General features: G+C 39.6%; 1 protein-coding gene across 1 annotated transcript in view; it reads left to right on the forward strand.

Annotated features, from left to right (window-relative positions):
* LOC132155283 (parathyroid hormone/parathyroid hormone-related peptide receptor-like) overlaps nucleotides 1-27048 on the forward strand; it is an 89647-nt gene that overhangs the window by 53806 nt on the left and 8793 nt on the right. The window contains exons 4-7 of the mRNA XM_059564161.1: nucleotides 10150-10260; nucleotides 11501-11625; nucleotides 20528-20622; nucleotides 26408-26594. Coding sequence (XP_059420144.1) covers nucleotides 10150-10260; nucleotides 11501-11625; nucleotides 20528-20622; nucleotides 26408-26594 — 518 coding nt within the window. The remainder of the gene's footprint in view (nucleotides 1-10149; nucleotides 10261-11500; nucleotides 11626-20527; nucleotides 20623-26407; nucleotides 26595-27048) is intronic.

Genomic DNA, 27048 nt, shown 5'->3' on the forward strand with positions numbered 1-27048 from the left:
AAGCATATTAGTATGTTATGTGTATGCCAGGTTAAAGAGATGGGTCTTTAATCTAGATTTAAACTGCAAGAGTGTGTCTGCCTCCCGAACAATGTTAGGTAGGTTATTCCAGAGTTTGGGCGCCAAATAGGAAAAGGATTCTGCCGCCTGCAGTTGATTTTGATATTCTAGGTATTATAAAATTGCCTGAGTTTTGAGAATGTAGCGGACGTAGAGGATTATAATGTAAAAGGAGCTCATTCAAATACTGAGGTGCTAAACCATTCAGGGCTTTATAAGTAATAAGCAATATTTTAAAATCTATGCGATGCTTGATAGGGAGCCAGTGCAGTGTTGACAGGACCGGGCTAATATGGTCATACTTCCTGGTTCTAGTAAGAACTCTTGCTGCTGCATTTTGGACTAGCTGTAGTTTGTTTACTAAGCGTGCAGAACAACCAGACAATAAAGCATTACAATAATCTAACCTTGAGGTCATAAATGCATGGATTAACATTTTTGCATTTGACATTGAGAGCATAGGCCGTAATTTAGATATATTTTTGAGATGGAAAAATGCAGTTTTACAAATTCTAGAAACGTGGCTGTAACGATATCAACCTTCATATTCATCCGGAAGAAGGAGGCGGGAACCGGCGGACAATCAAAACCATTTTAATAACAAAATAAACACAAAACAGCGCACCAGCCCCTCACGGACGACTGGTGCGCATAAAATAAAACCCAAAACACAACTAAAAGCCCAGGCCTGGTCCTCTCTCGTCCTTCACTGTCGTCGCTCCAGTTTTATATCCTTCCATCTCCTCCATGGGCCTCGAGACCGGTGGGACGAACAGGTGTAGTTCATCTCCAATCACTCCCCCGGCCTCGCTCCCATGTCCCTCGGCCCCGCCCCACTCGTCACAGTGGCTTTCTAAGGAAAGATTGCGATCAAATAGCACACCTAGGTTCCTAACTGATGACGAAGAATTGACAGAGCAACCATCAAGTCTTAGACAGTGTTCTAGGTTATTACAAGCAGAGTTTTTAGGTCCTATAATTAACACCTCTGTTTTTTCAGAATTTAGCAGTAAGAAATTACTCGTCATCCAGTTTTTTATATCGACTATGCAATCCATTAGTTTTTCAAATTGGTGTGTTTCACCTGGCTGCGAAGAAATATAGAGCTGAGTATCATCAGCATAACAGTGAAAGCTAACACCATGTTTCCTGATGATATCTCCCAAGGGTAACATATAAAGCGTGAAGAGTAGCGGCCCTAGTACTGAGCCTTGAGGTACTCCATACTGCACTTGTGATCGATAGGATACATCTTCATTCACTGCTACGAACTGATGGCGGTCATATAAGTACGATTTAAACCATGCTAATGCACTTCCACTGATGCCAACAAAGTGTTCAAGTTTATGCAAAAGAATGTTGTGGTCAATTGTGTCAAACGCAGCACTAAGATCCAATAAAACTAATAGAGAGATACACCCACGATCAGATCAGATCAGATCTGAGTCCACACTTTGATGATGTAATTCGTCTACAGTATGGCCGGACACCGTGTAACACAGACTACCGCAGCAAGCCTAACCATATCTGTTTAGGGGCTCCGTTGAATGCATTATTCATTTTTTTGTGCCTTTCCAAATAAGGTATTCAGCTTCTGGCACATCCATAATGTATGTATAATGTCACATTATATATGTATAAGTATACTGTAGGAATATAGGAAATATAGGAAAACAGGAATACTGGAGATGGTTGTGTGCAAGGCATTTCACCCTTGAATGCCTTGAATGCTCTGTTTACAACTGGTAAACAGGGCCTGCTAAAAAGATGCATTATTGTTGACAACTGGCCAAAGCTAATGACAGGTGTAAATGGTGTCTAAGGCATTTTGCTTTAGTCCATTGACGAAAACTCAACGACAGTGTTCAACAAGTATTGAACATCTGGATCAAAACACAGTGAAGTAGAAGTAAAACCATGTGATCACGAATATAAGCAGATGCATATGTAAAATAAAACACTCATCAAACATTAAACAGCATATAAATCAAAACTGCCTAACATTACCAAATAAAATATATTAAAAAAAATGATTTTCTCAGCTTTTTGTACAAAGCGTTTTTTTTTCTTTTTTCTTTTTTTCTTTTTTCATGAAGCTTGCCAACATCGAAATGCTGATAAAAGAAGATTGCATGAAGCTAGTGTTTTTTTTTTTTTAAGCTGAGGCTCTGTTCTTTGTTTTGTCATATTGCATGTTCAGAATTTAATAAAACAATATATTCTGGGGGCCATTAAACTTTTGTGGAAATTATCAAAATTGCTGGTGGTAGCTGGCAACTTAAAAAAATAAAATAAATGTTGGCGATGAAAGAGTAAGCAATACAACTATTTTCACTGATGTTTAAAAGAAAAAATTTCAACAAAATCTTACTGAAGAAAGTAATTTTGGTTTCATCAGTGTTTCCCCCTCTAAACCGATAAATATGCTCCCACAGTTTGTTCATCTTCCTGCTGGACATATCTCTGAGCCCGCAGCAGGTGACGGGAAAGAAAGAAAATAAAAATAAAATAAATTAAATGTCATTTAAATACTTGTGATGAGATCAATGCATCTTAATACCAGGTGAAAATAAGAGAATAAAATTTGAGGCTACACAAATAGGGCTTTTGTTGAAACTGTGTCTTTAAAGTCAACAAAAAATCTAAATATTCCCCTATTTGTTTGTGTTTGTGCACTATTAAAAATGTAATAACATGTCCTTTTGATATTTAATCAAAATGAAATCACTGTAACACGAAAATGTAATAACTGTAACAACTTTCCTAAAAACAAATACATCTTATTGTTTTTAAGGGTTCTTATGACATAGCTATAAACGTCTCTGAAGGAGGGAACGGAGACACCAGGGTGGTGGCCGACGCAAAATGGGATATCGCTTCCATAGACCAATCTACTTCGAGTGTAAACTAAACGAGCCAATGCACATTGGCATGCAATTATTGCATCCAGCTGCCGCTGCTCACAGCGTCAGTATAAGAAGGCAGCAGGTGCAATGCATACCAGGTTTTTGCTGAGGAGCCGAGCCGGAGAACTGGCAGCTCAGCGGCGGTACAGCAACCATGGCGACGGGACGTAGCGTCTCCGTTCCCTCCTTCAGGGAATGAGGGTTGCCATACGTAACCGAGACGTTCCCTTTTAGGCGGTCACTCTCGAAGCCACGTCGTTGACTGACGCAAAATGGGATCCCTACCAAAGCGCCATGGGTGCTGCCCCTTCCAGTGACCTGTGCCCTATTAGGTGTAGGCCGGGGCTTGGAACAAGTAGTTCCACTCACCATTGTCAAAGCACTACCTCACTGGGTGAGATTGGATTACACTGGGAAAATGTACCCGTTCCACTTGGAACAGGGACGCTGCGAAAGCCCCATCCAAGGAGGTCTTGGGAGCAAATACACATATAGCATCCGTTTAGGTGTATATGGAGAAATTTGAAGTGATTAAAACTCTCTTGGGAAGGCAGAAGTCTGCCGGGGAAACACAGGCTCTAAGGCTATACCGTGGACTATACACATACGAGTACCGCTTAGGTATCAATATGGAACACAGCCTTCCATGGTTCTCACGGATTCATCATGAAGGCCTGGCGCAGGACATTCCACCGCGTCCAGCTGCCTAGGGTGATGGAGGATCTCAACAGGGTCTACAGTACAGACACTCTGGAGCAGTTTAAGCAAGCCGACACTAACCGGGCCTCTCAGTGCCACTACACATTTGAGGTGAGAACACAGGAGGATACCTGCTCTACACAAAGGCTATAGAACCTAGCGAATGTGTTAGGGGTCGCCCAGCCCACAGCTCTACAAATATCTGTCAGCGAGGTGCCACGAGCCAGTGCCCAGGAGGATGCAACACTTCTAGTTGAGTGAGCTCGCAACCTGAATGGGCAGGGCACACCCTGTGCCTGATAAGCCAAGGTTATGGCATCCACAGTCCAGTGGGCCATCCTCTGCTTAGAGATGGCACTCCCCTTCTGCCGGCCTCCTAACAGACAAAGAGCTGGTCTGAGGTCCTGCAGCTTTGTGTCCGGTCTACGTAGCATCTCAATGCTCGGACAGGACAGAGCAAAGCCAGCGCTGGGTCTGCCTCCTCCAGGGGCAGCGCTTGCAGGTTCACCACTTGGTCTTTGAAGGATGTAGTGGGAACCTTGGGCACGTAGCCAGGCCGGGGCCTCAGGATTACCTGGGAGTCAGCCGGCCCAAACTCTAGGCACGAATCGTTGACCAAAAATACATGCAGGTCCCCTACCCTCTTGATGGAGGCTAGTGCAAGCAGAAGCAGAGTTTTCAATGAAAGAAACTTTAGCTCAACTGAATGCAAAGGTTCGAATGGGCCCTGCTGTAGTGATTTAAGCACTAGAGTCAGGTCCCAAGAGGGTATAGAGGGGGGCCGGGAAAGATTTAACCTCCTGGCCCCTCTAAGGAACCTGACGATGAGGTCATGCTTACCTAAAGACTTCCCATTCATGGGGTCATGGTACTCAGCAATAGCGGCAACCTGGACTTTGAGTGTGGAGGGAGACAGCCTTCCCTCTAGACCACTGTTCTGCCCTTGAACATATTTAAGCAGGCTAGCAACAACCGCGCACGTTCCTATGTGAGGCATGCTGTCTGTTCGACCGAATCCAACTCCATGCCGAGAAAAGAGATCAGTTGACCCGAAAGCCCAACAGGCTCAGGTGCCGGAGTACCAAATCCCTGTGCTCGCACAACTGATCCCGAGATTGTGCTAGGATAAGCCAATCATCTAGATAGTTGAGAATGTGAACACCCTGCTCTCTGAGGGGAACAAGAGCCCCCTCCGCAACTTTCGTGAAGACACTGAGAGACAGGGACATCCTGGAGGACAGGACCTTATACTGATATGCCCGTCCTGCGAACGCGAACCGCAGAAAAGGTCTGTGGCGGGGAAGGAACGATACATGAAAGTACTCATCCTTCAGGTCGAACGCTGCAAACTAATCTTGGGGACGGATACACCCGAAGATGTCTGTCGTCTTTATAAAGATGCACTTGTGAAGCTCTTTTAGAGAAATTTGCTCTTTAGGAAATGCTCTTTTAGTGCTGAGGCGCACAGGGGAATCGGCCACTTGCAACACGACAGGGGGTAGTGCAGCCTAAAGTGTGCAATCCACTCGACACAGGAACGACCGCCACTGAAGCGCCGTCTCGCCAACACACGAAGCTTACGAGAGCGTGCTGAACTCGTAGTTCACAGCAGACACGGTTGAGCAGAACGATACTAATGCTCGGCTCCGAAGCGAAAAGCTGGTATGCATTACACCTGCTGCCTTCTTATACTCACGCTGTGATCAGCGGCAGCTGGATGCAATAATTGCATGCCAATGTGAATTGGCTCATTTAGTTTACACTTGAAGTAGATTGGTTTATCGAAGTGATATCCCATTTTGTGTCGGTCACCGACGTGGCGTCGAGAGAGACCAACTGAAAGGGAACGTCTAAGGTTACGTATGTAACCCTGGTTCCTCGAAGGAACGATACGCTGCGTCGAGGACGTTTCAGGAGGGCGTTTGGGGAACGCGTCCAGCGTGACGTCTCTGAATAATGTGTATAATCAGTCCAAAGGAAGGGTGAGACGTCATAGGCGGGTGACGTCAGAGACCAGGAAGCATAAAGCATGAGCGGCAAAGCCGGAAGTCAGCCTCAAAGGATGAAGCAAGCGCCAGCCAGAGATGCCGGAAGTGTGGCACTGCGACGCAGCGTCACGTTCCTTCGAGGAACCAGGGTTACATACGTAACCTTAGACGTTCGAGCTGCGTCGAGGACGTTTGGGGAACGAGAATGCCCACGCCGCCAGACTTTCAAATCTCTGCCTAGTGTGGAAGAGCACAGCTAAAGCAAGAGAAGGAGCCTGACAGAATTCGGAGACAACCCGTCCAATGGCCAAACTTCAGAAGGAGTGAGTCTTGACCCCCAGGAGAGGGGAGATCAGAGGACTCGAGGCTTAGGATAACATCCTGATCACCGCTTAGCATAAGCTATTACTGGCCGGAGGCCTCAGCCTCAGCGCACCATGGAGGAAACATGTAACCAGAGGGTTTCTGCCCACTGACTGGCCACCGAGAGGGCCGCGGTAGGCCACCATGGCCGCCACATGGACCTTCATGGTGGAGTGGGTCAACCCTGCGGAGAGCCTGCAGGAACTCCAGCACTGTACCATACGGGCAGTTAACTGGGTCGAGCTGGCGGTCTCCGCAGCAAGAAGTGAAAAGCTTCCACTTCAAGGCATACAGTTTCCTCAATGAGAGAGCTCTGGATTGGAGAACGGTCTTACAACCTTGGTTGAGAGACCGGAAGCTAAGAGCTTTGCCTCCTCAGAGACAGCACCTACAGCCTCTAAGCTCCATGCGGGGGCGCACCCTCCGCCTGCGAGAGGAGATCTCTCCTGATGGGAACCTCCCATGGAGTGCCGTCAAAAAGAGAAATCAGGCCCAGGAACCAGACCCGGCCTGTCCAGAACGGGGCTACTAACAGCAGCCGGACTCCGTCCCGGCGCACTCTCTCCAGAACTCCCGAGAGCAGAGCAATCGGGGGAAAAATGTACAGATGAAGCCTCGGCCATGTCTGTACCATGGCGTCCAGCCCCAGTGGAGCTGGATGAGTCAGAGGAAGCCAGAGGGGACAGTGCGATGTGTCTCGAGTCGCAAACAGATCCACCCGAGTCTGGCCCAACTCTCCAACTCTGCTTCATCACCTTGGTGTGAAGCCGCCATTCCCCGGGCCTTGGCCCCTGCTTCAACAGGATGTCTGCTCGCATATTAAGATGCCCAGGAATGTGGACTGCTCTGAGCGAGAGGAATTCGTCCTGGGCCCACACAAGGATCTGGTACGCTATTTGTATAAATGGCGTGAGTGCAGACCTCCTTAGTGGTTGATGTAAGAGATCACCGCTGTGTTGTCGGTGCGCACCAACACATGGTGACCTCTTAGGTCTGGGAGAAAATAACGAAGTGCACGAAGCACGGCCAGCATCTCCAGGCAGTTGATGTGCCATGTCAGATGGCGACCACTCCACAGACCGCGGGCAGGGTGGCCACTCATGACCGCACCCCAGCCAGTGAGGGACGCGTCTGTCGCTAGCATCCCGCGGCGACAAGGAGCTCCCGGCACCGGGCCCTGAGACAAGAACAAAGGCTTCCTCCACATATCCAAGGCACGTAGGCAGCGCCGCGTGACCTTTAGCATGCGAAGTGGGTTTCCCCTCGGGGAGAACCCCTTGGTCTCGAGCCACCACTGTAGGGGTCTCATGTACAGCAGGCCAATAGTATTCACGTTGGACGCAGCTGCCATCAGACCCAGCAATCTCTGTGACTGCTTGACAGTGAGTGACCGGCCTTCTCTCACTCTCGCGACTGCAGTGAGGATCGACTCGATCCGAGCAGGTGACATACGTGCCTGCATCGTGGTCGAATCCCACACCATGCCCAAATAAGTGGTTCTCTGAACTGGAGAAAGCACACTTTTCTTGGCGTTAAGTCTTAACCCCAGCTCTTTCATGTGAGCGAGAACGACATCTCGGTGCAGAACCGTCATCTGCTCAGATTGAGCTGATATCAACCAATCGTCAATGTGGTTGAGTTGTGAAAGTGTGGGGTGAGAGTGCAAGGCCAGAGGAAGATCCGTATTGGTAGGCTTTTGCCCCCAAAAGCAAACCTCAGGAACTTCCGATGAAGAAGGAAGAGGAACTAACATTATTTTGTGTATTTGGTGTAAAGCAATGTGATTATGTAATAAGATAATAGGTTTAGGTTTAAACCTATTACCTTATACCTATTACCAAGTAGCTTCAAGTACCTTGGTGTAAACATCTCCGAGGACCTGACTTGGACTACTCACATTCAAACACAGGTTAATAAAGCCAGGCAAAGACTGTACCATCTGCTATAGAAAGCGTATTGACTCAGTGCATCTCAGTGTGGTATGGGAACAGCTCCAGTCAAGACTGCAAAGCCCTGCAGAGAGTTGTGCGCTTAGCTGAGCGCATTTCAGGGTCTGCTCTCCCCTCTCTACCGGACATCTACCTCAAACGCTGCAGAAGCAGAGCTGCTAAAATCATCAAAGATTCCACCCACCCCAGTAACTATCTTTTCACTTTGCTGCCATCTGGTAAGCACTACCGTAGCCTGATGGCAAAAACCGAGAGACTCAGGAGGAGTTTCTTCACCCAGGCCATCAGGCTCCTAAACTCTAAACCAGCCTCTTAACATCCTCATGCCTCCACTTAATGTTCACTTTATTCAGTAAGATATTCATCATTCACTACCTCACATAGACACACTGACAGTGTCACCCTGTTTGCACATTTGCTTCTTGTACATTCCTGTGTATCTTAATATTTAAGACTACAGTAAAATGCACATATGCACATTGTACATCCCTGTATATATTAATATTTAAGACTACAGTTTACTTTCATGCACATTATTTTGCATTCTATATTTAATTCTACAATATACAGTACATCTTTTTTATATTTTATTCTTATATTTTGATTGTTTACTTTTATTTCATTCTTACATAGCTATATTTATGTATATTTTCATCTGTGTTGTTTTCTTTAATAATTGCACTGTCCATGGAGCGGACCTGACTCACATTTCACTGCTGGTTATATATGCTATATATAATCTTGTTTGTGACGAATAAAAATCTTGAATCTTATAGGTTTAAGGTTAAAAAAACACATTATTTTCCACATTATGTACAGTATTGTTGCTCCTCTATGCCCCGCCTTTATGAAATGCATACATTTTTTCTAAAAAGCGAGGTGTATGCATATTGGCCAGCTATCCAGTTTGTTGCGATTGGCTGAATTCCTCAAGCGTGTGACAGAAATGTATAGTGCCTTATCATACTGTGATGCTGTGTCCCGGTCAGAACTCTGGCTTGACAATAAAAAACAATAAAAGCCATAATAAATGAGGCAGTTGTTGCATCCAGTGGAGACATAATTAATGATTATAATGACTTATACTGTCTTTTTATGCGTTGCGTTGTGTATCGCGCCACATAAACATATAACCATGTCTGCATTTGTGATCAGAGAAATGACAACAAGTGCTACTCTACACTGCTCAGAACTCACGTTTGAATCATCAGTGGCAAACTCTTTAGATATGAAAACGTATTTACAGGCTGTGAGTCAGAAGTGCTAGACTGTCCTTGCAAATTTGAAATTTCCCAAATTATAGAAACAGACACTGGCATTGTAGACCACTCTCCCAGGAAACCATCCTCATCCTCCGTAATATTTGGACTGAACTGTTCCGGAAGAGTGTTGTAAATACAACTTAACCACTGATTTATAGTTGTGTCCTCTTTTTGAAGCCCAAACAAAATTGTTTCACTTCCACAATGCAACAGGGAGAAAAAGTTATGCCTTCTTTTGTGTGATCATTTGAGCGGCATTATAAAAAATGTTCCTACATTGTTGCATAGAGATGTGGGTGCGTGTTAGAATGAGGTGTTTTAGGAGGGCGTGGTTAACTCTTCATTTTTACAAAGAATGTCTTTTTGGGTTTGAGACTTTAGTCTTTGCAGCTTTACAGATTTTCTTTATGCACCAAGAGCTTGTAGCACTGCAAAGAGAATGGAAAAATTTTAATCGCATCATATGACCCCTTTAACCCAGGGTTCATTCTGGTATTGGACCGCTTTTTATGATCCACTTAATTCCCAATGAAATATTTTATTTTTTTCCTTACATCAGATTACTTAAGTAAAATAAGTTATTCGTGCTGTTTCACATTGGCTTTAAACTACAATAGAAACATGCACGCAAAGGGCAAACCTGATAACAATGTATTGAAAGCTATACATTGTTGCAGTGATTGACATTTTATGTTCTGAGTATATCGAGCATATAGAATAATAGTGATTGTAGCACTGTCACTCAGCTAAATGTGTCCAAGTGGCAAAATAAGCCTTCTGTCAGCTATACTGGATCTTCTCTGACTCTGTCCACAGATTGTGGAGAAAGGTTATTCATGTATTGCTGGAGTGGGTGGGTGGTTCAAGTTCTGGAAGAGTGGAGTTCGCTCTATCTAAATGTCAATCCTGCTTTATGTTATAGAGGGTTACTGCATACCGGAGTGGGATGGCATCGTTTGCTGGCCCGAGGGACTTCCTGGAAGGATGGTGTCCACTGCCTGCCCAGATTACATGCATGACTTCGACCACAAAGGTGAGCTTGCAGCCCCTGACCTGTGGCTAACTGATACGTGTCTAAGGCACATGGAAACCCCTTGACAATAATGGACAACCTCCAGCATTCACAAATTTGGAAGCCGCCACCTCCAGAATCTGTGCTTTTCTCCTCAGTTCATCATTGTTGATGCTCCAAATTCTTGTCTCGTCTTTCAGACAAACATTTTGGAATATTTCCATACATTTTTATGTGCTTGATTTGTATTCATAACAAAAACAGAGTGTGTTTTCATAAAGCAGATATATTGTGGACCTGGACGGTGAACTGAGAACTAGCAGTGCTGTTCCTAACTTCATTACATTTAGATTTATTCATTAAGCCCATGCCAAAGTGACAAGTAACCATGAGCAAACAATCCAATGGAGAAAACAATACAAAGCAGCCAAGGCTCTTTGGAAATATGTGCTTGTGGTGACTATTCTGCAACACAGATATTACGTACCTTAAAAAGTTGTCATATTACTACATTTTCATCCACCCCATACCTAAAAATAACTACTACCTTACTGACAATTAATAAGCAGAAAATTAGGAGTTTTTTGAAGCAAAGTCATAGTTAGTGAGAACTGGTCCCCAAACTAGTGTGACCGCAATATTTACGAAACTGAATTAAATTCAATTTTCTACAATTGCTGTTTCAATATTCCTAAAAAAAAATAAAAATAAAAAAACACCTTTATAAACCACTTTTTAAGGAAATACATAAATACTGAATGGAATATCCTAGAAAGGCTGAAAAATCTCTAAAAATCACATATTTTGAGGGACAAAAAACAACCAACACATTACTTTCCATAATTGTTTTATTTTTTAATGTTTACATATTTATTTATTAGGTTGTACTTTGTTAATTCTTGATTTAACAGAATAATTCAACACACTGTTTTAATAGGTGAAGTTCTCTAACAGTGTTACTAACAGATCTTGAATCATGATTCAGTCTGCTTTCCAAACAAGCTTTCTTGCAAAGCCGTACATACGGGAGCACTAATTGGTCATCTTACTCAAATCTGTCCACAGTTGCATTTTTTTTTTATTATTATTATTCCTTTTATCAATAATTTAGTCCACATTTGTAACACTTTTTGATTATAATAGCAGCAAACACTGAAACACCATAGCTCTATCCTGTCAGTTTGAATGAGGAATCAATGCATGAATGTCCCAAGTGAAGAAACGATTGCTTTGTTAGAGTATGTTTGTGCTGTATCCACAGGACATGCTTACCGCCGCTGTGACATCAATGGGACCTGGGAGCTGGCGTCAAATAACAACAAAACCTGGGCCAATTACAGCGAGTGCGCCAAATTCCTCCCTCATTATAACCACAGCGAAGAGAGGGTAAGGCCTCCGATCTTACAGTTGCTGTTATCAACTATAAATATCAAATTTGCATCCACAAGCAATTTGAATATGTAAATTTGATTTAATGTACCATTACGCAAACCTGGACATTCTGATCATTTGCTGATTAATTCAGAATGTATTAGTGTACGGTGCCTGCTAAAAGTGTTGCTTTATGTAGATAAGGCAGCTTACATTGGGCAAATAAATAAAATTGAAGCAAACAAACATATTAATGGATCCAATGCACGGAAATGTACCTGGACAGTGACTGAAATGATATTCTTTTGAAATATCCTTCCTCTCAAACACTTGGCTACAATTTTTTTCTGTTGCTTCACTCAGTAAACAATAGCTGTGCTGATATTAGTGCGCTGACAAATAACATTACTTCAATGCATTATGTTAACTACAGAGACTCTTTTAAATGTATAACTAACCACTACTTCAAATACTTCAAATAAGCAAGGTTTTTTTTCCCCCCTGTTTTCTCACAATTACAGACTTGAATAAGTTGAAATCTAGTAAATTAATTTGAGCTGATATAATAATGATAATAATAATAATAGTAATAATAATAAACCATTGACTATTTAAATTAAAAATTAAGATAAATTAATTTTGTGTAACCACAGATATATTTCTTTTCAGTGTAATGTTTAATTAATCATTTTGATTATTCAATCAGTAGAAGTACTTTTTATAATTAGTTCATAAGTAATGTATTAAGAAATGTTAGACCAAACAAACTGGGTGCAAATTGTTCCTTTTAGTAGATTATCTGTGTTTGTGGCAGTAAACTTTTAGCTGAACTTATGCAATGTTTTCTTTTTTTTCTTTAGTTATATCAGCTCCGTTATATTTCTATTTATTAGTTTCCAGTATATTCAAGTATATATTTTTGAATAAACTGAAAACCCTCTTAGTGTTTGATGTTCATTAATGTTAAGACTCTGTGTAGATAACGCACATAACAAAGAATTCAAATTCAACAAATACATAAGTTACTTGTCACTGTACTAACATTAACACAGAAAATGCTCCTTGAGATCAGTAACACACAATAATGTCTTTAATCATGGAGCTGCCCACAAACTAAACACAGACTTTGCTCTACAACTGTCACAGTTCGAAATAGACCCAAAAGCAAAAGCTGGTTAACGGTTTATTGAACGAAAAGAGTAAATGCAACACAGGCTGTCTGTAGAACACAGGACGTCTTGAAGATCACAGAGCAGGAAAAACGCTATCCAGACCACAGCAGGATGCACGACACAGGAGAGCGGTCAGGTAATACACGCAGGTATAGACAAGCGCAGACTCCACCAGGCAGTAACCGCAGCACAGAGAACCCGACTTGGCACAGGAAAACCGGAGCAGTAAGTCGTCTGATACACGTACTAACAGGACAAGGATTAGTAGCAATTTAACTAATACATCAGTAACGGACATAAGCTAACCAACAATAAACCAAAAAGAGGGGAAAAGCACATGAGATCTAAATAGCCAGAAAATCAGGGCAAAAGGGAAACAGGTGTGAAGAGAGCAGGAAAATAAGCGCTGATTGATAATGAGTTCAGCTGTGTGAGAGCGTGTGTGTGTGTTTTTTTTGTGTGTGTGTGTGTGTGTGTGTGTGTGTGTGTGAGAGAGAGAGAGAGAGAGAGAAAAACAGTCAGAGGAATAAAACTAGACTCCTGACATCAACACAACGATAACCACAAAAACTTACAGAAACTCCTTTAAGTCAAGCACAAATGAACATTCAACTCCAAAATGTCTTTATTTTTTCCTTGAGAAAAAAACAATAAAATAGTACTTAATTTAAACATCTCCTGCCCTGATCCAGCCCTGTGTAAAGAATACTGTGAACTAAACATCTGATGCCCAGTTTCAGTTAATGCAACAAAAATGAGTCATAAAGTCCCAAGATAAGTGTCTGAGGTATACTTCAGTTAATGAGCATAATTTACATAGAAAAGGCATGTGTGTGTAGAGAGGAATGTCAGTGACTGACTACATTTAAAAACCGAAGACGCAGCACATTTTCAACATTGTGCATGCTGAACTGGATTGAAGGTGTTTTGCAAATACAATGCAGGTGTTTGTGTTGACGTACATGTGCAAAAAGTTCAACTGATCAATATATTCCTCCCTTAGTTGTTTAAATTTTGATTTGGTCCTTACTCAAAGCTATCGTGGCTTTAGAAGACATGCAGTCTTGGAACAACATGAGAAGACTTTCTTTCATACTTCTTTAAAAGTCAAACCACATTCTGTGAACAGTTCATTAGTCATCAATGTTATCACTGACGTCTTTTGTTTGTTTAGTTTTGTTTAGATTAGATGTGTTTCTCTCATCTGTGTGCTTTTCATTTAGGTGTAGACGGGCAAAGAGCTGAGCTGTGGGCTGAACTATTTATCATTTAGATGAGGAATTCACAACAGCTGAACCCTTAGTGAAAAACTATTCCACAAGTCTGAACTGAATTTAATCAATGGAATCAGAATAATCAATGTAGTTCACCAAAAAGAAAAAATAACATTTGGTTTGTGTACCAACAGAAAGCTTATAAGTGTGCTGTGATGTGTGTGCTATTATGCTTTCTCTTCAACAGATCAGCTAATGATTCTGTAGGGTTTCAGACATTGTGGAGACTGACGTATTCCTGACCTGTTGCTTCAAAGGATTATGTTCATTAATCTAGATGTTCTATTATGGCAATGTTCTGAATGAGAAAAGCATTTAATAGACATTACATTACACAAACCTTCCTTCAGAAGCTGCATCTGAAGTGGAATTTGTATATTTACACAGACTGTTCAGACTCAGAGGTGGCATGAGTGCATTTACTCTGCTAAATGTAAGTGATACTCTAAATATAAAACTAAAAACACCAGTAAGTTGGTGGTCACTGTCTTAATGTGTGAGTCATTCATTCAAATGGCTGATTCATAAGCCTATTCGACTATAAACAGGCACCAGGAGAACACGTCATTCTCTTCTTCGTCTGAAGCTTGCATCCGAAGCATGGCACTGAGCTAGAGGACGCAGTGTCTCCGCACAGGAGAGGCAAGCTCAAATTTTACAAACTTCGGGTGAGAGGAGCATCACCTGGCCGGATATCAATGAAATTCCCTGCAGATGTCTCTGCGCTACCACCATGGCCATCATAGTCCTTCCCATGGCGGAGGTGGCCTGCTTGGTAGCATGGAGAGAGATCCGTGGTGCGGCGCAGCTCTGCTACCTGATCAGGAGAAAGGCCCTCGTCTCTATCCAGGTCTCTCAGCAGATCAGTCTGATATGCTTGAAGCACCACCATCGTGTGTAATAAAGCCACAGCTTGACCTGCTGCTGCGTATGCCTTGCCATTTAAGCGAGATGTATTTCTTAAAGGGGCTTAGATGGCAAGGAGGGAGACTAAGAGAGGATGTCTCCCCCGCAGAAAGAAAGCTCTTTCTATAGCCATTTTCACACAACGCCTCAATGTCGGCACATCTCTAATGCCGAAACCGATGGATGCGAGAGGAAAATGGCTTCTTTCATTTCTTTTCGATCTCTGTATGGAGATCAGGCAGAAATGGAAGGCTCACCTGAGCTGGAGGGCTTTGGTCAGAAAGATAACGCTCATCAAGGAGGCCTCACGGCGTCACCTTGTTAGCGCACTTTCATGGCAAGTCCAACTTTGCCGTGGCGCGATCCATAACCTCCAACACCTCTACATACGCAGGGCAGGAGAATTGAGAAGGCTCAGCCTCAGCTTCTTTACCATCCTCAAATATCTCCTGCTTTTCCTGGGTAAAAACCCAACAGAGCACTAACCTCAGTATCAGAAAGTGTTAAAAATATAACATCATCCTCCCGAGGCTCTCTCTCATCCACAGATTGCCTCCTCAAAGACATTGCGTGCATCCTCTTCACCCAAACAAATGACGCAAAGATTGTGTGTGTCATCGGGTGTCAAATAACGCCGACACGGATGCACACATTGTCTAAACGCTTGCTAGTAGTCGCCATGATATACAGAGAAAGATCACTCTTACCAGTTCTTTCAGATGCACACTTCAAACAGAACAGTCAGTGAAGACGAAGAAGAGAATGACGTGTTCTCCCAGTGCCTGTTTATTGTCGCGCCATTAGTGACATCCGAGGCTGTCGCCGGCCAACAAGTTGGTGTTTTTTCAATGTATACTTCAGACACGGGTCACGACGAGGTGTTCCCCATAGCGACCCCTAGAGGACGCAGTTCAAAGTTCCCTTGAAAGCGAACTATTTAATAGCAAGCTCTTCATAGTGTCTTGTGCATAGACTGTATAAAAACATGGACGTAGTGTCCATGACGTCACCCGTAGTCTCCTGAAGTGTGTTTTTGAAGCCTAAAGTGTGTAGAGCGGGCCGTCGCCATCTTGGCAGCGCGTCACCGCGCGACTCTGCCAGACAATCAAAAATGGCGGGAGCTAGTTGCTAAAGCCACACCCACCAAGCAAGACGGCAGTGTCAGCAGTGGCAATCCACCTGTCACTCAAGTGGCTACGCCCTTAATTATGCAGAACTTTAAGTCTTAATATAATTTAAACAGATGAGTTATAAAAAAATTCACCCCCCTCACAGTTGTCATGAAGGGCAAAATTAGCTATTTAGACCAAAATCATTTTTTGAACCAGGCTTTAAACATGTTTTTTCCTGCTGTAAAGTTAGGCATTTTAACATGGGGAGTCTATGGGACTGACTCCCTTTTGCAGCCAGCCTCAAGCGGCCAGTCGATGAATTGCAGTTTTAGTCACTTCCTTATTGGCCTCACGAGAGAGAGCGGGAGGTTGGCGCTCAGTCTTGTGTGGGTCACATCTGGCTTTGCATTTTAAATTTCATTTTGCTCTCATAATTAATTTCAGCTTAGTAACTTAACCCTCTGGAGTCTAAGGGTATTTTTGGGGCCTGGAGAAGTTTTGTCATGCCCTGACATTTGTGCTTTTTCAGTTTCTTATAAATATCTAACTGGGTAAAGTCTAATCTCACTGTAATCAGCACAAACTGGGCTATAATAATATGTGAAATGCATGCATGTACATGATTGTATTTTTGAGAAAAAAAAAATGTTATGAGTGGTTAGTGAAAAACTAAAAATGTTAAATCACTTGAATAAGGCAAAAAAACACATAAAGAACAATGGTTCCTGGGATTTTTGAGAACTGGAGCTTGTAGCCTACAATTTTTCTTTCTAAATTATGTGAAAATCATCTTGTTTACTCACTTACAGAAAACAATATATTGATTTACATTTTCTAAGACACTTTTTGTTGGTAAAAGTCATATGCGAGTAGGCATCAACTATCAGAAATATCATTGTGATTTACACCTGAGAAGACAAAGGCCCGCATAATGAGCTGCATAATGAGCTGCATAATGAGCTGCATAATGAGCCGTTCAGTCATCTGTGCCACTGTGAGGGAGGAGTTACAAGAAAGAATGTGAGGACAAAATAAATGTATAAAATTTTATGTTTGTAGTTTATTAAGAATATATTTAATTATCCCACAACATAATTTAATATCCACTTGGGGGAGCAGTTAAACAGTTTATTAGAAACAATCAAAGCTGACTTTCAAACTAATTTTTTGGATCATTACTCCAGTCACACAATCCTTCAGAAATCCTTTTAACAATCTTATCTTCTACAAAAAAAAAACATTTATTGTTATTATTATTATCATTATTATTATTATTAATGTTGAAAAGAGCTGAGAATATTTTTCAGGTTTTTTAGGGGGAATAAATTGAAAGAACAGCATTGTTTTTACATTTGTTACAGTTATCTATTTGTTACATTTATATTATTTACATCAAGCTTTTGAATGGTATAGTATTGTATTTTGTTATAGAAACTTCATAATGTTTCACTTGATTATACATTTAGTCAGGAATTATAGTTTGGAAAAAGTCTAACTAGTAAAATGTTTACACGTTATGTGAAAACTAGTACAAGTATATAAATGAATAAAAAGAGACTTACTCATGTTTATGATCTCTGCTGAATAAAGTGCTTCATTCTTTTTTTTCTGAGGAAATCCATTTCTCAAATCCTCAACCACATCACATCTTTTTGGGGTGAATTATGTCTTATTCCTCTCATCGCGAAGCAAACAGTAAAATAAAAACTTGAAGAACAGTCTTGCTGCTTTTTCTTCTGTTATGGGCGTATTCAAGCCGCGCGCTTCAGTTTGAATCTGAATAGCGCGTTCAGCGCGGGGGCGTGGTCACATTAGATATAATGAAGGGAGACGTGAAAAACGGACATCGCGTTGTTTTCATATGGATTACTTTATCACAGAATATCTGTTTTCGGCGGCACTTGTTTAGTTTAAAAGTAGACATGTCAAGTTTTCTATAGATATCTCTCTCATGTCTCTTCGTTGAGAATTCACTGAGTTACAGTTCATTTTAATGACGTGTTTGTAAATGAAGATCAGCGCAGACAAAGGCTGCAGACAGCACACTTTAGCTTAATAATCATATATCTGCCACAAGATAATAAAATCTCTATAAGTTCACACATTTTATGGCCATACCATTCATCTTCTTTTGTAATGCATTTAGATTTTTTAGTTGATAAATTGACACGAATAGATCAAAATTATACATTTTCCTGTATTATGTGGATGTTCTGATGAAGTGGATAATTAAGGTGATTTGCTCCAATTGAGTTCAGACATTTTCTGTTATGCGTATTGCTCATCTGATTTGTTCATTCATTAAGAGGTGTGAGGAGATGATGAGTTCTGGATCATTTTATTCATATTCATAGCAATGTCACAAAGGCTTTTCAGATTAGCTTTTCAGATCCTTGGTTGCTTATTGCACAAAAATAATTTCTTCAAATAGTCAATTATGGTTTCCAGTTTTTATTTGCCACTTTTTTGGAATATATTTTCCTTTGATCTGTAATGAAGTCTAGAGATCTTTATTTTGAGGTCATGCCTTTTTGCTTCCCAACTCTCAAGAGCCAATTTTGAAGTTAATGACAAATTCATCCATGCAAATGAAATGCTCTGGAGTGCAGCGACTCAACGACACAAACACAACGCTGGTTTGGCCATCGCCTCTCATGCTAAATGTTAACAGCTGGCAAATCTCTTGTTGTATGAGTGCCAGAGTGCTCTCCTCTAATGCACACCACTGATTGCTCAGTCAGTGCGGTCGCGATGTGAAGTTACTTGGCTGCCTACAGCCTGAAGTAATCGCAGTTGAAAGTGTGGCCGCTCACTGCTCAACTTTTGTCAGTTTTCTGAACTTCAAGACAAACTGTTTTTGCAAGAGGCCGTGAGCAGACACCTTAGTCACCGGGTGTCAGCTTGCTCTCCAAATAAACAGTTGTGATCCTGGCGGAAAAACTGCCGAAGGCAGAGATTCAATATATATATTGGTAATTCCTTTAGCAGCTCTGCTTTCATTTACACACCAAAAGATGCAAATGCTTGAGCTTTGAGTTTAAGCCCAAACAGAAATTAGACACTGATGGCATGTGCTTTCAAGTGGTAGAAATAGCAGTAAACATAAAGAAACTGGGATTGTTTCAGACATGGTCATAATATACCTAATTGAGATGAATAAAAAAAAAAGTTTCCAGATTTTGAACTAGTAAGAAGATAATTTGTCTTTTAAAAGCATGTTAGGGCTGCCAATGTTATGAATGTGATAAAATGCATGAATTGCAGGGGTCATAAATTGCTTCTTAAAAAAAAAATACTTCCTGTGCTGCACTTACAATGTTAGTAGGATTTTTTTTAAACAACAAAAACAGTCATAATAAAAAAAAATTCAAAAAAACATTTTCTACCCCATTTTTAGTTTAAAGGAACATGTCTTACAGCATTACATGCAGATGCCACGTTTCATAAAAGGTTGCAGCGCTGAACAAAGCGGATCAGTTATGTCTCTTTGCAACTCAATTTCTGCACTCATGAATGCTTTCATCATAAATAACATAATATAATATAATAAGAGATTCATTGAACAGTGCAAACAGCATCAATTATACTGGGAATGTGGGTGAGAGTTTCTTTGCTCCCTTTATGCGAATAATCAAATCACAATATAAGCCATGTAAACCAAAAAAAATATGTTTTAAATGTTTTTTTTTTGTTTTGTTTTTTAAATATGATTTACTTACAAATATTTACAAATATATATTTAGTAAATATACAATCTACCAATTTTTTTCACCATTTTTAAGAACATTTTAAAAAATATAAATATATGTTTAAAAGCCTAAAAGCACACCCCAGTAGGCTATCTCATCCACATTTAACTTTAATGTATGCTACTGTAATAAAATAATCACATTTTGTTGCTCTGCAGCCTGGAGGCGGACACAGTGGTGTTATATCTTTCACTTGGATGTTATAAGTTGCACTGAGTAAATACAGCTGGATAAAACAAAAATTTCGTCCATCTTCATTTCAAGCTTCAAAGCAACTAAATGCGATTATTTGAAAGAGGGTGTTTTTTTTCTATACCCACTGTATGTAGGTTGAAGCTTAATATATGTTCAGTTTCAAACATATATTTATTAAACTTCAATGTTTATAGCTATATCTTTGCAAAATATATATAAAAAAAAATAACAAAGTATGTATACACATAGTTAAAAATAAATAATGATAAAGATGATGAAAAACAAAATGTACTGGCATCACTGCTAATTGCAGCAACTTTATAGAATTTATTATAATAATTTGTATTTTATTATTATTATTATTATTTTATAATGTGATTAGATTAATTGTCTGTTTTATACAACCATTGTAATCTGCTTAAACAGCAGGACCTACAGCCTGTTCGGTTTCTAGTGTTGTTATGTGTTAGCTCTTGTTCTCACTTTCTTATTTTTGTCTTTATTCTCAGGACGTCTTTGACAGACTTTACCTGATCTACACGGTGGGCTACTCCATCTCTCTGGGATCACTTATGGTGGCGACAGTCATCCTAGGATACTTTCGGTGAGAAAAACCTCTCCTTGTTTTCACAGAAAGGATTGACGAAACCTTTCACAATGAAGAATCTAAAAAAGCTATTTTAGGGGCTTTTTCCTCAGCCTGAGGGCAGTGCAGAAATTATATTACCTGGACAGAAATATCATATCAAACAAGACGTGTATGCATAAGCTATTCCGACAATGTTTTATTAACTTTATTTATTTTATTAATTTTTTTGATCCATAGAGTTCTTTAATAAAACTTGCCAACTGCACGTAGCATGTCTGCAAGCTATACTTTTATACATTTTTCAAACAAAGGCTGATCATACTTTTTTGTTGATTTGTAAAACAGTTAGCTATGGAAGAAGTCAAAATTGCAAGATATAAACTCACAGCTGTGAAATTTGGTAAGAATTGTGTATTTTTATCTTGCAATTCTGACTTTTTCTTGTAATTGCTAGTTTTTATCATGCAGTTCTGAGAAAGAAAAAAATCACAATTGCGAGATGTAAACTTGCAATTTGGATAAAAAAGTCCGAATTGTTAGATAAAATGACACAATTGTCTTTTTTTATAATTATTCAGTGACGGAAACAGACTAAGTGTTAAATAGAGTTACAGTACATAGAGTTTAGCATGTGACACGGAGCAGAGGTTCAGTGCCATAACTCTTCTTGCAGTGTTGATTTTCCTTCACAGCATTTGCTGCTTAAATATTGCAACCTTTCAAAATGGGTAAATAATATAGCATTGCTTAAACACCACAAATGTGTGAAATTGGTCTTAATCAGGACTCTTCTACAATCTAAATATAACATACATGCTCCATTTTGTTGACATCTAGATTTGTTTAGTTGATGCATGTTTTATGATATCCACATGTAGACTTTGTTCATGTAGATGCATTTATCAAGGAGTCCAGCTGACTGTCTAGCTGCCGATGTTTACATATAGCTTTGAAGTAGAAATGATTTACAATAAGCTAAATGACTTTGAGTCATTTTTTGGTTTTTCAAGTTGAATTGATGTGTGCTTTTATGGCCATGAAAAATTACTACAACAGTTTTTCGTGTAAATCATTTGTAAAACCCTTTTTGGTAACACTTTCTTTTAATAGTACAGTAACAAAGCACTTATAAATCATATGCAAACTATTATCTAGTAGTTCATTAATTGTTGTCTCAATACATTAATATGTTATGTACAAATAGTGAATTCTTCATTCTTCGTCACGGTAATCAATAGCTCATATGTGTAGAGTTAAATCATATTTATTATTCTTTAAGTTGTTAACCATACCTAACTGATGTACAGTATTTTATACCAGTAGTAAATAAGTGTGCCTTATTACACATTCATCTGATCAGATATCTGATCTTATGGCTGTTTAAGAAAAAAAAAAAAATATATATATATATTATTTGTATTATTGTTGTCGTATTTATAAGTAGTCTTTGTCTGCTTTAAGTAAAGTAATATGTTAACAATGGCAAGATATGAGACTTATAATTCATTATAACTATGGGAAGTATAATCCATTGTGTATTATAAATCATCATCATATTAAAAGCTATAACCACAAATAAGTGAATATTACAATGCATTAAACTGTTGTTATGATTAATCATGAGCTGGTTAAACTTAATATAAGATATTTTATAATACATTATGCATTAATTATAATGCCTTAAATACTCTTATAATGTATTATAAATATGGGGGTTCATAAGAAGAGTTACCAGAGTTTGTAATGGTTATCCAGAGTAAATAATTCTCACTTTAGATTAGGCCATGGAAAATACAAAATTAAAAACTGCAACATTTATTAGAAGCTAATTGCATTGATACTGAGTATTATACAGTATATAATATTACAAATGTTAAAAATATAATCAGCAGAAAATTGTATTTGAATAAATCAGCTATAGTTAAGACAAAAGGAGTAAGTTAATAAAAAAAATAATTGATTAGTAAGCTTAGCTTTAATAATTTGTAAATTACAGTGACAGTGAATGAAGAACTATGAATGTTTTCCAAATGAACTGCATCAAATGAATGTTTCTCTAATAGTAATAATGGCCCTTTTTCAGTATGAAGAGATGTGAGTGCATTTACTACTTTTGCGTTCAGTTGTTCCATTTTCATTGCTAATTAATGCAAAGAGGTTCCCTTCGTTATTTATCCAGTGGGCTTATTAAAATAAAGGGTTGAGTCGTGTGCAGAACGAGCCGCTGACAGGTATCAGATTCGCTTGACTCGGCTCCAGTGCTCCGTGTTCTTAAGAGCCAGTCCATTGCCTGGGCACCAGGAAATGCAGTTCAGAAAAATGATTTTAATAAGGGCTTGTTTGGGCTGCTGCTGATCGGCTGCCAGTTTTTCATGCTCTGCGCTCACAGTGTCAGTAGTATGGTCTCAGGTGCATGGGCTCCAGGACATCAGCCATGCTGCACACTGACTCTCAAACATTAGCTCGAGTGTTTGAGGCACGCTTCGAGAAGCCAGGCTCTATATGGATCGCCTCTCCTGAGCTCCCCGATCAATAGTTCCCAATGGGACGGTGGTTAAACAGCAGTTAGTCTAATGACGAGGAGGCAAGCGATTCCCACACAGCTGCTCTAAACCTCTCCAGAGGACAAAGTAGAATAACAAAAATAAACCCAAAAGGTTTCATATTTTAACATGCCTGGCTGCAGAAGAGACCGAGCTGAACACCTGAACTGTGCATTTTCAGAGTATTAGTAAGAAAAAATTGATTTCGGCAATTATTATTATTATTATTATTTTTATTTTTTTCAGTTTATTGTTAGGATGACAAAAAGGTTTAAAAGATTTGAAATACATTTTTAGCCTCAATGATCTAACAGCTTTTGTCAGTGTCAAAAGGATTAGGATGGCCAGTCAAATTAAAGTGGGCAGGGTTTATTGTTCAAAGTGTTTCTTTGGCAAAAAATTAAATAAATAAATTCTGAGCATGACAAAAAAATATTTTTTTACCAATCCATGTGTAATCATCAAAGGCTTTTTGAAAAGGGTCTGGCTGCAGACTTGTACTTGCACTCTCAGACTTGCACTCTTGTGCTTCCACTAGCGACGTCACTTGCAGTCTTCATTTGTTTTATTTTGTTCTATTTATTTACAACAGTAGCCAGGTGGCGAAGACAAGAAAAAAGAAGCTAAATTACAATGTCACTTGCAATCGCTACTTGCACTCTCCGATACCTGTGACGTCACTTGCAATCGACACAAATCGTGCATGTTGCCAATGGAGACAAGATGCTGTGGTGGTGATTAAACGATTAAAACTAAATTACTACTATAACGTACAGGGTCCTGCAAGAAAAAGACAAGACCGGCAAATCCGTGGCCACAGAACAGCAGAATATGAACGCAATGCACAAAGTCTTTCGTTAAGCGTTTTCCTCCTGTAGAAAAAAACAAACACTTAATGTTTGTTCCATATTAAACACTTAATATGGAACTTAATGTATTCAGATACATTAAGTTCAATTAAAAGATCAAATTCGATATATAGTTATTATTTAATGTATTACAAGGCAAGCAGATGGCTATGAACACAATGCGAACGCTTAATGTGGACTAATAACAGACTAAGATGATAAAGACAATTCAGTAGGCCTAGCCTATATGTCTTGTTGATGACTCAACGTATATGACCAGCAAATATGAACGTGCATTATGAAATGCATTAAGTGATTTTAAAAGGATCAGCTCCGTACAGGCAAGCAGACGAGTACAGAACACAGTGCGTTAAATTGTACATTAAACGTTTTCCTCCTATAGAAAATCATTGTAAATAAAACACATAATGTAGCTTAATGGACAAAGACAGTGATATAAATGAGTTGTAGACAGTTTATTCTATATGGAAAAATGCTTAACGCGAAACCTTGCCCGTTGCGTTTATTCACCACCACAGCGTCTTGTCTCCATTGGCAACACGCACGATTTGTGTCGATTGCAAGTGTCGCAGGTAGCGGAGAGTGCAAGTAGCGATTGCAAGTGACATTGTAATTTAGTTTATTTCTTCTTGTCTTCGCCACCTGGCTACTGTTATAAAATGTTGGGAAATTCAAACAAAAAGTAAAAAAAAAAATTCAATAAAATAAAAAATAAAGACTGCAAGTGATGTCATTAGCGGAAGTGCAAGTGTCTGAGAGTGCAAGTCTGAGAGTGCAAGTGCAAGTCTGCAGCCAGACCCTCTTGGGCTTTTTTGATGTCAGATTCCACTGCATAATTATCATGGCCAAAATAATTTATAATAAAGATTAAAAAAATAATTCAAATAAAAAACTGACCAGCAATCTAATAACTTTGTCTTATTGGTAAAGTCTTTTTGTTGCTATTACATGCTTTTGTGCTTTCTGTTGATCTGCACTTCCTGATTACAATATTGATTGTTTACATTGATTGTAGTATTAGCATGATAACAATATGTATATACCATGGTTATCATCAACACAGGTATATTTTGACAACTAGCAACCACTCAGAGCACTCACTAAATCATATCAACAATCATAATAATAAGGACAATTACATTTGATATCGTTTTAACTTTAAAATATCACGAAGGTTGTGGTGATTGCCTGGTGATGGACCAAAGCAAACACCCACAATTATTATTGACCAGTGGCGATTTGAAATTGTACTCGTATAGCACAAATTGATCGTTTGCCATTGATTGCTATCTGTGTTGAATGAAGGGGGCATTTTAGTGCAGACATTTAGGTGCCTGTAGTCTTTCAGGTGACATCAATACAGTATCCTTTTGAGACAAAATGACATTAGCTCCGATGTCTAATGTGATTTCATGAATAAACAGACAGAATGCATTTGGTTCTAGCACACATATGGTTATATACATTAGCATAAACACTGAAACATACAGGATGGATACAGTTTGTTGGCAGTATCTAAATGCAATCTTTTTCACAAATACCGGAAGATATGTCCAAATGTTTATTAGTCATTTTAGGTTCATTGAATACTAAATTGAGTTTGAGTTGGAACTTAAAAAAATATACATACAATAGTATATTACAACTAAAACATTTGTCACTGTGCATATTTACATGTATGTATTATTGGTACGTGGTTAGCTTTAGGTAGAGGTGTGTAGATTTATACATATTGGCAGCTGTTATGTAAATATTACATTGATGTGATCAGTCTGCTATATCAATCAAATCTGGAGGATATTTTACTTAATAGACTTGCTCTGGTCAAACTAGTTTGAGAGAGTGTAGACAAACCGAAGGGAATTTGGGTAACACATGCTTACAATTTTGTTTTTATAGCTTACTTTTTGAGCCCTACATTTTCAACATTTGCGTTTTCTGAACCTTTTAAATCCAAAAATTGTGTTACAGTCAGCTAAAGACTCATCTGGCTCTAATTAAGATGAGCATTGTTGTTCTAGACTCTGTGAAAGGGCATTGGATGGCAGCTAAACACACATACACACACACACACACACATGTTTGTTTTTGTGTAAAGTGTGTTCATCCCATAGGCGTAATGGTTTTTATACTGTACAAACTGTATATTCTATGGCCCTACACCAACCCTACACCTAACCCTAACCCTCACAGGAAACTTTGTGCATTTTTACTTTCTCAAAAAAAATCATTCTGTGTGATTTATAAGCGGTTTGAAAAATGGGGACATTGGTTATGTCCTCATAAGTCACCCTCTCCTTGTAATACCTGTGTCATACCCATGTCATTATACAGATACTAATCACCCTTGTTTTACCTCATTTCTCTTTTGAATCTGTTATTTTCCAGACGGCTTCACTGCACCAGAAACTACATCCACATGCACCTGTTTGTATCGTTCATGTTGAGGGCCATTAGTATATTTGTGAAAGACGTGGTGTTGTACTCGGGTGCCGCGCTGCAGGAAATGGAGAACATCACTGTGGAGGATCTCAAATCCATCACAGAAGCCCCTCCTGCCAACAAAACCAAGTTTGTAAGTGCAGCACACATACTATCATATCTAACAGTGAAGTCCATAACAGAGAAATCTCACACTGTGTTGATGCCATAGTAGTAGTTTGGGAGCATCGCTATCCTCTGAAGCCTTTTGTTGTTGATTTGCCACTAAGATGCTCCAATAATTTCCACATATGTGTGTAACCAGGAAACAGGGTTTTCAATTAAGCTTAATGAAGATTAAATTAATTTCCTTTTTAATTAAACATAATTAAGACTATTACACTACCTATGGTAGTTACTCATACCCAGTAACAGGAAGGATTATGGATATTCTAATTTGGGATGAATATAGGTCCCAAGTAGGGGTGCATGATAAATATCGGCCAATAATTAATGCGCATCTTGTCAGTAAAGCCGGTTATCTAATCAGCAGTAAATTCCATCCGGTGCGTGATTTCACATAGAGCAGCTGTTACTACACAGAGCCG

Source organism: Carassius carassius, chromosome 12, assembly GCF_963082965.1.
Source record: "Carassius carassius chromosome 12, fCarCar2.1, whole genome shotgun sequence".
In the NCBI taxonomy this organism is placed as follows: domain Eukaryota; kingdom Metazoa; phylum Chordata; class Actinopteri; order Cypriniformes; family Cyprinidae; genus Carassius; species Carassius carassius.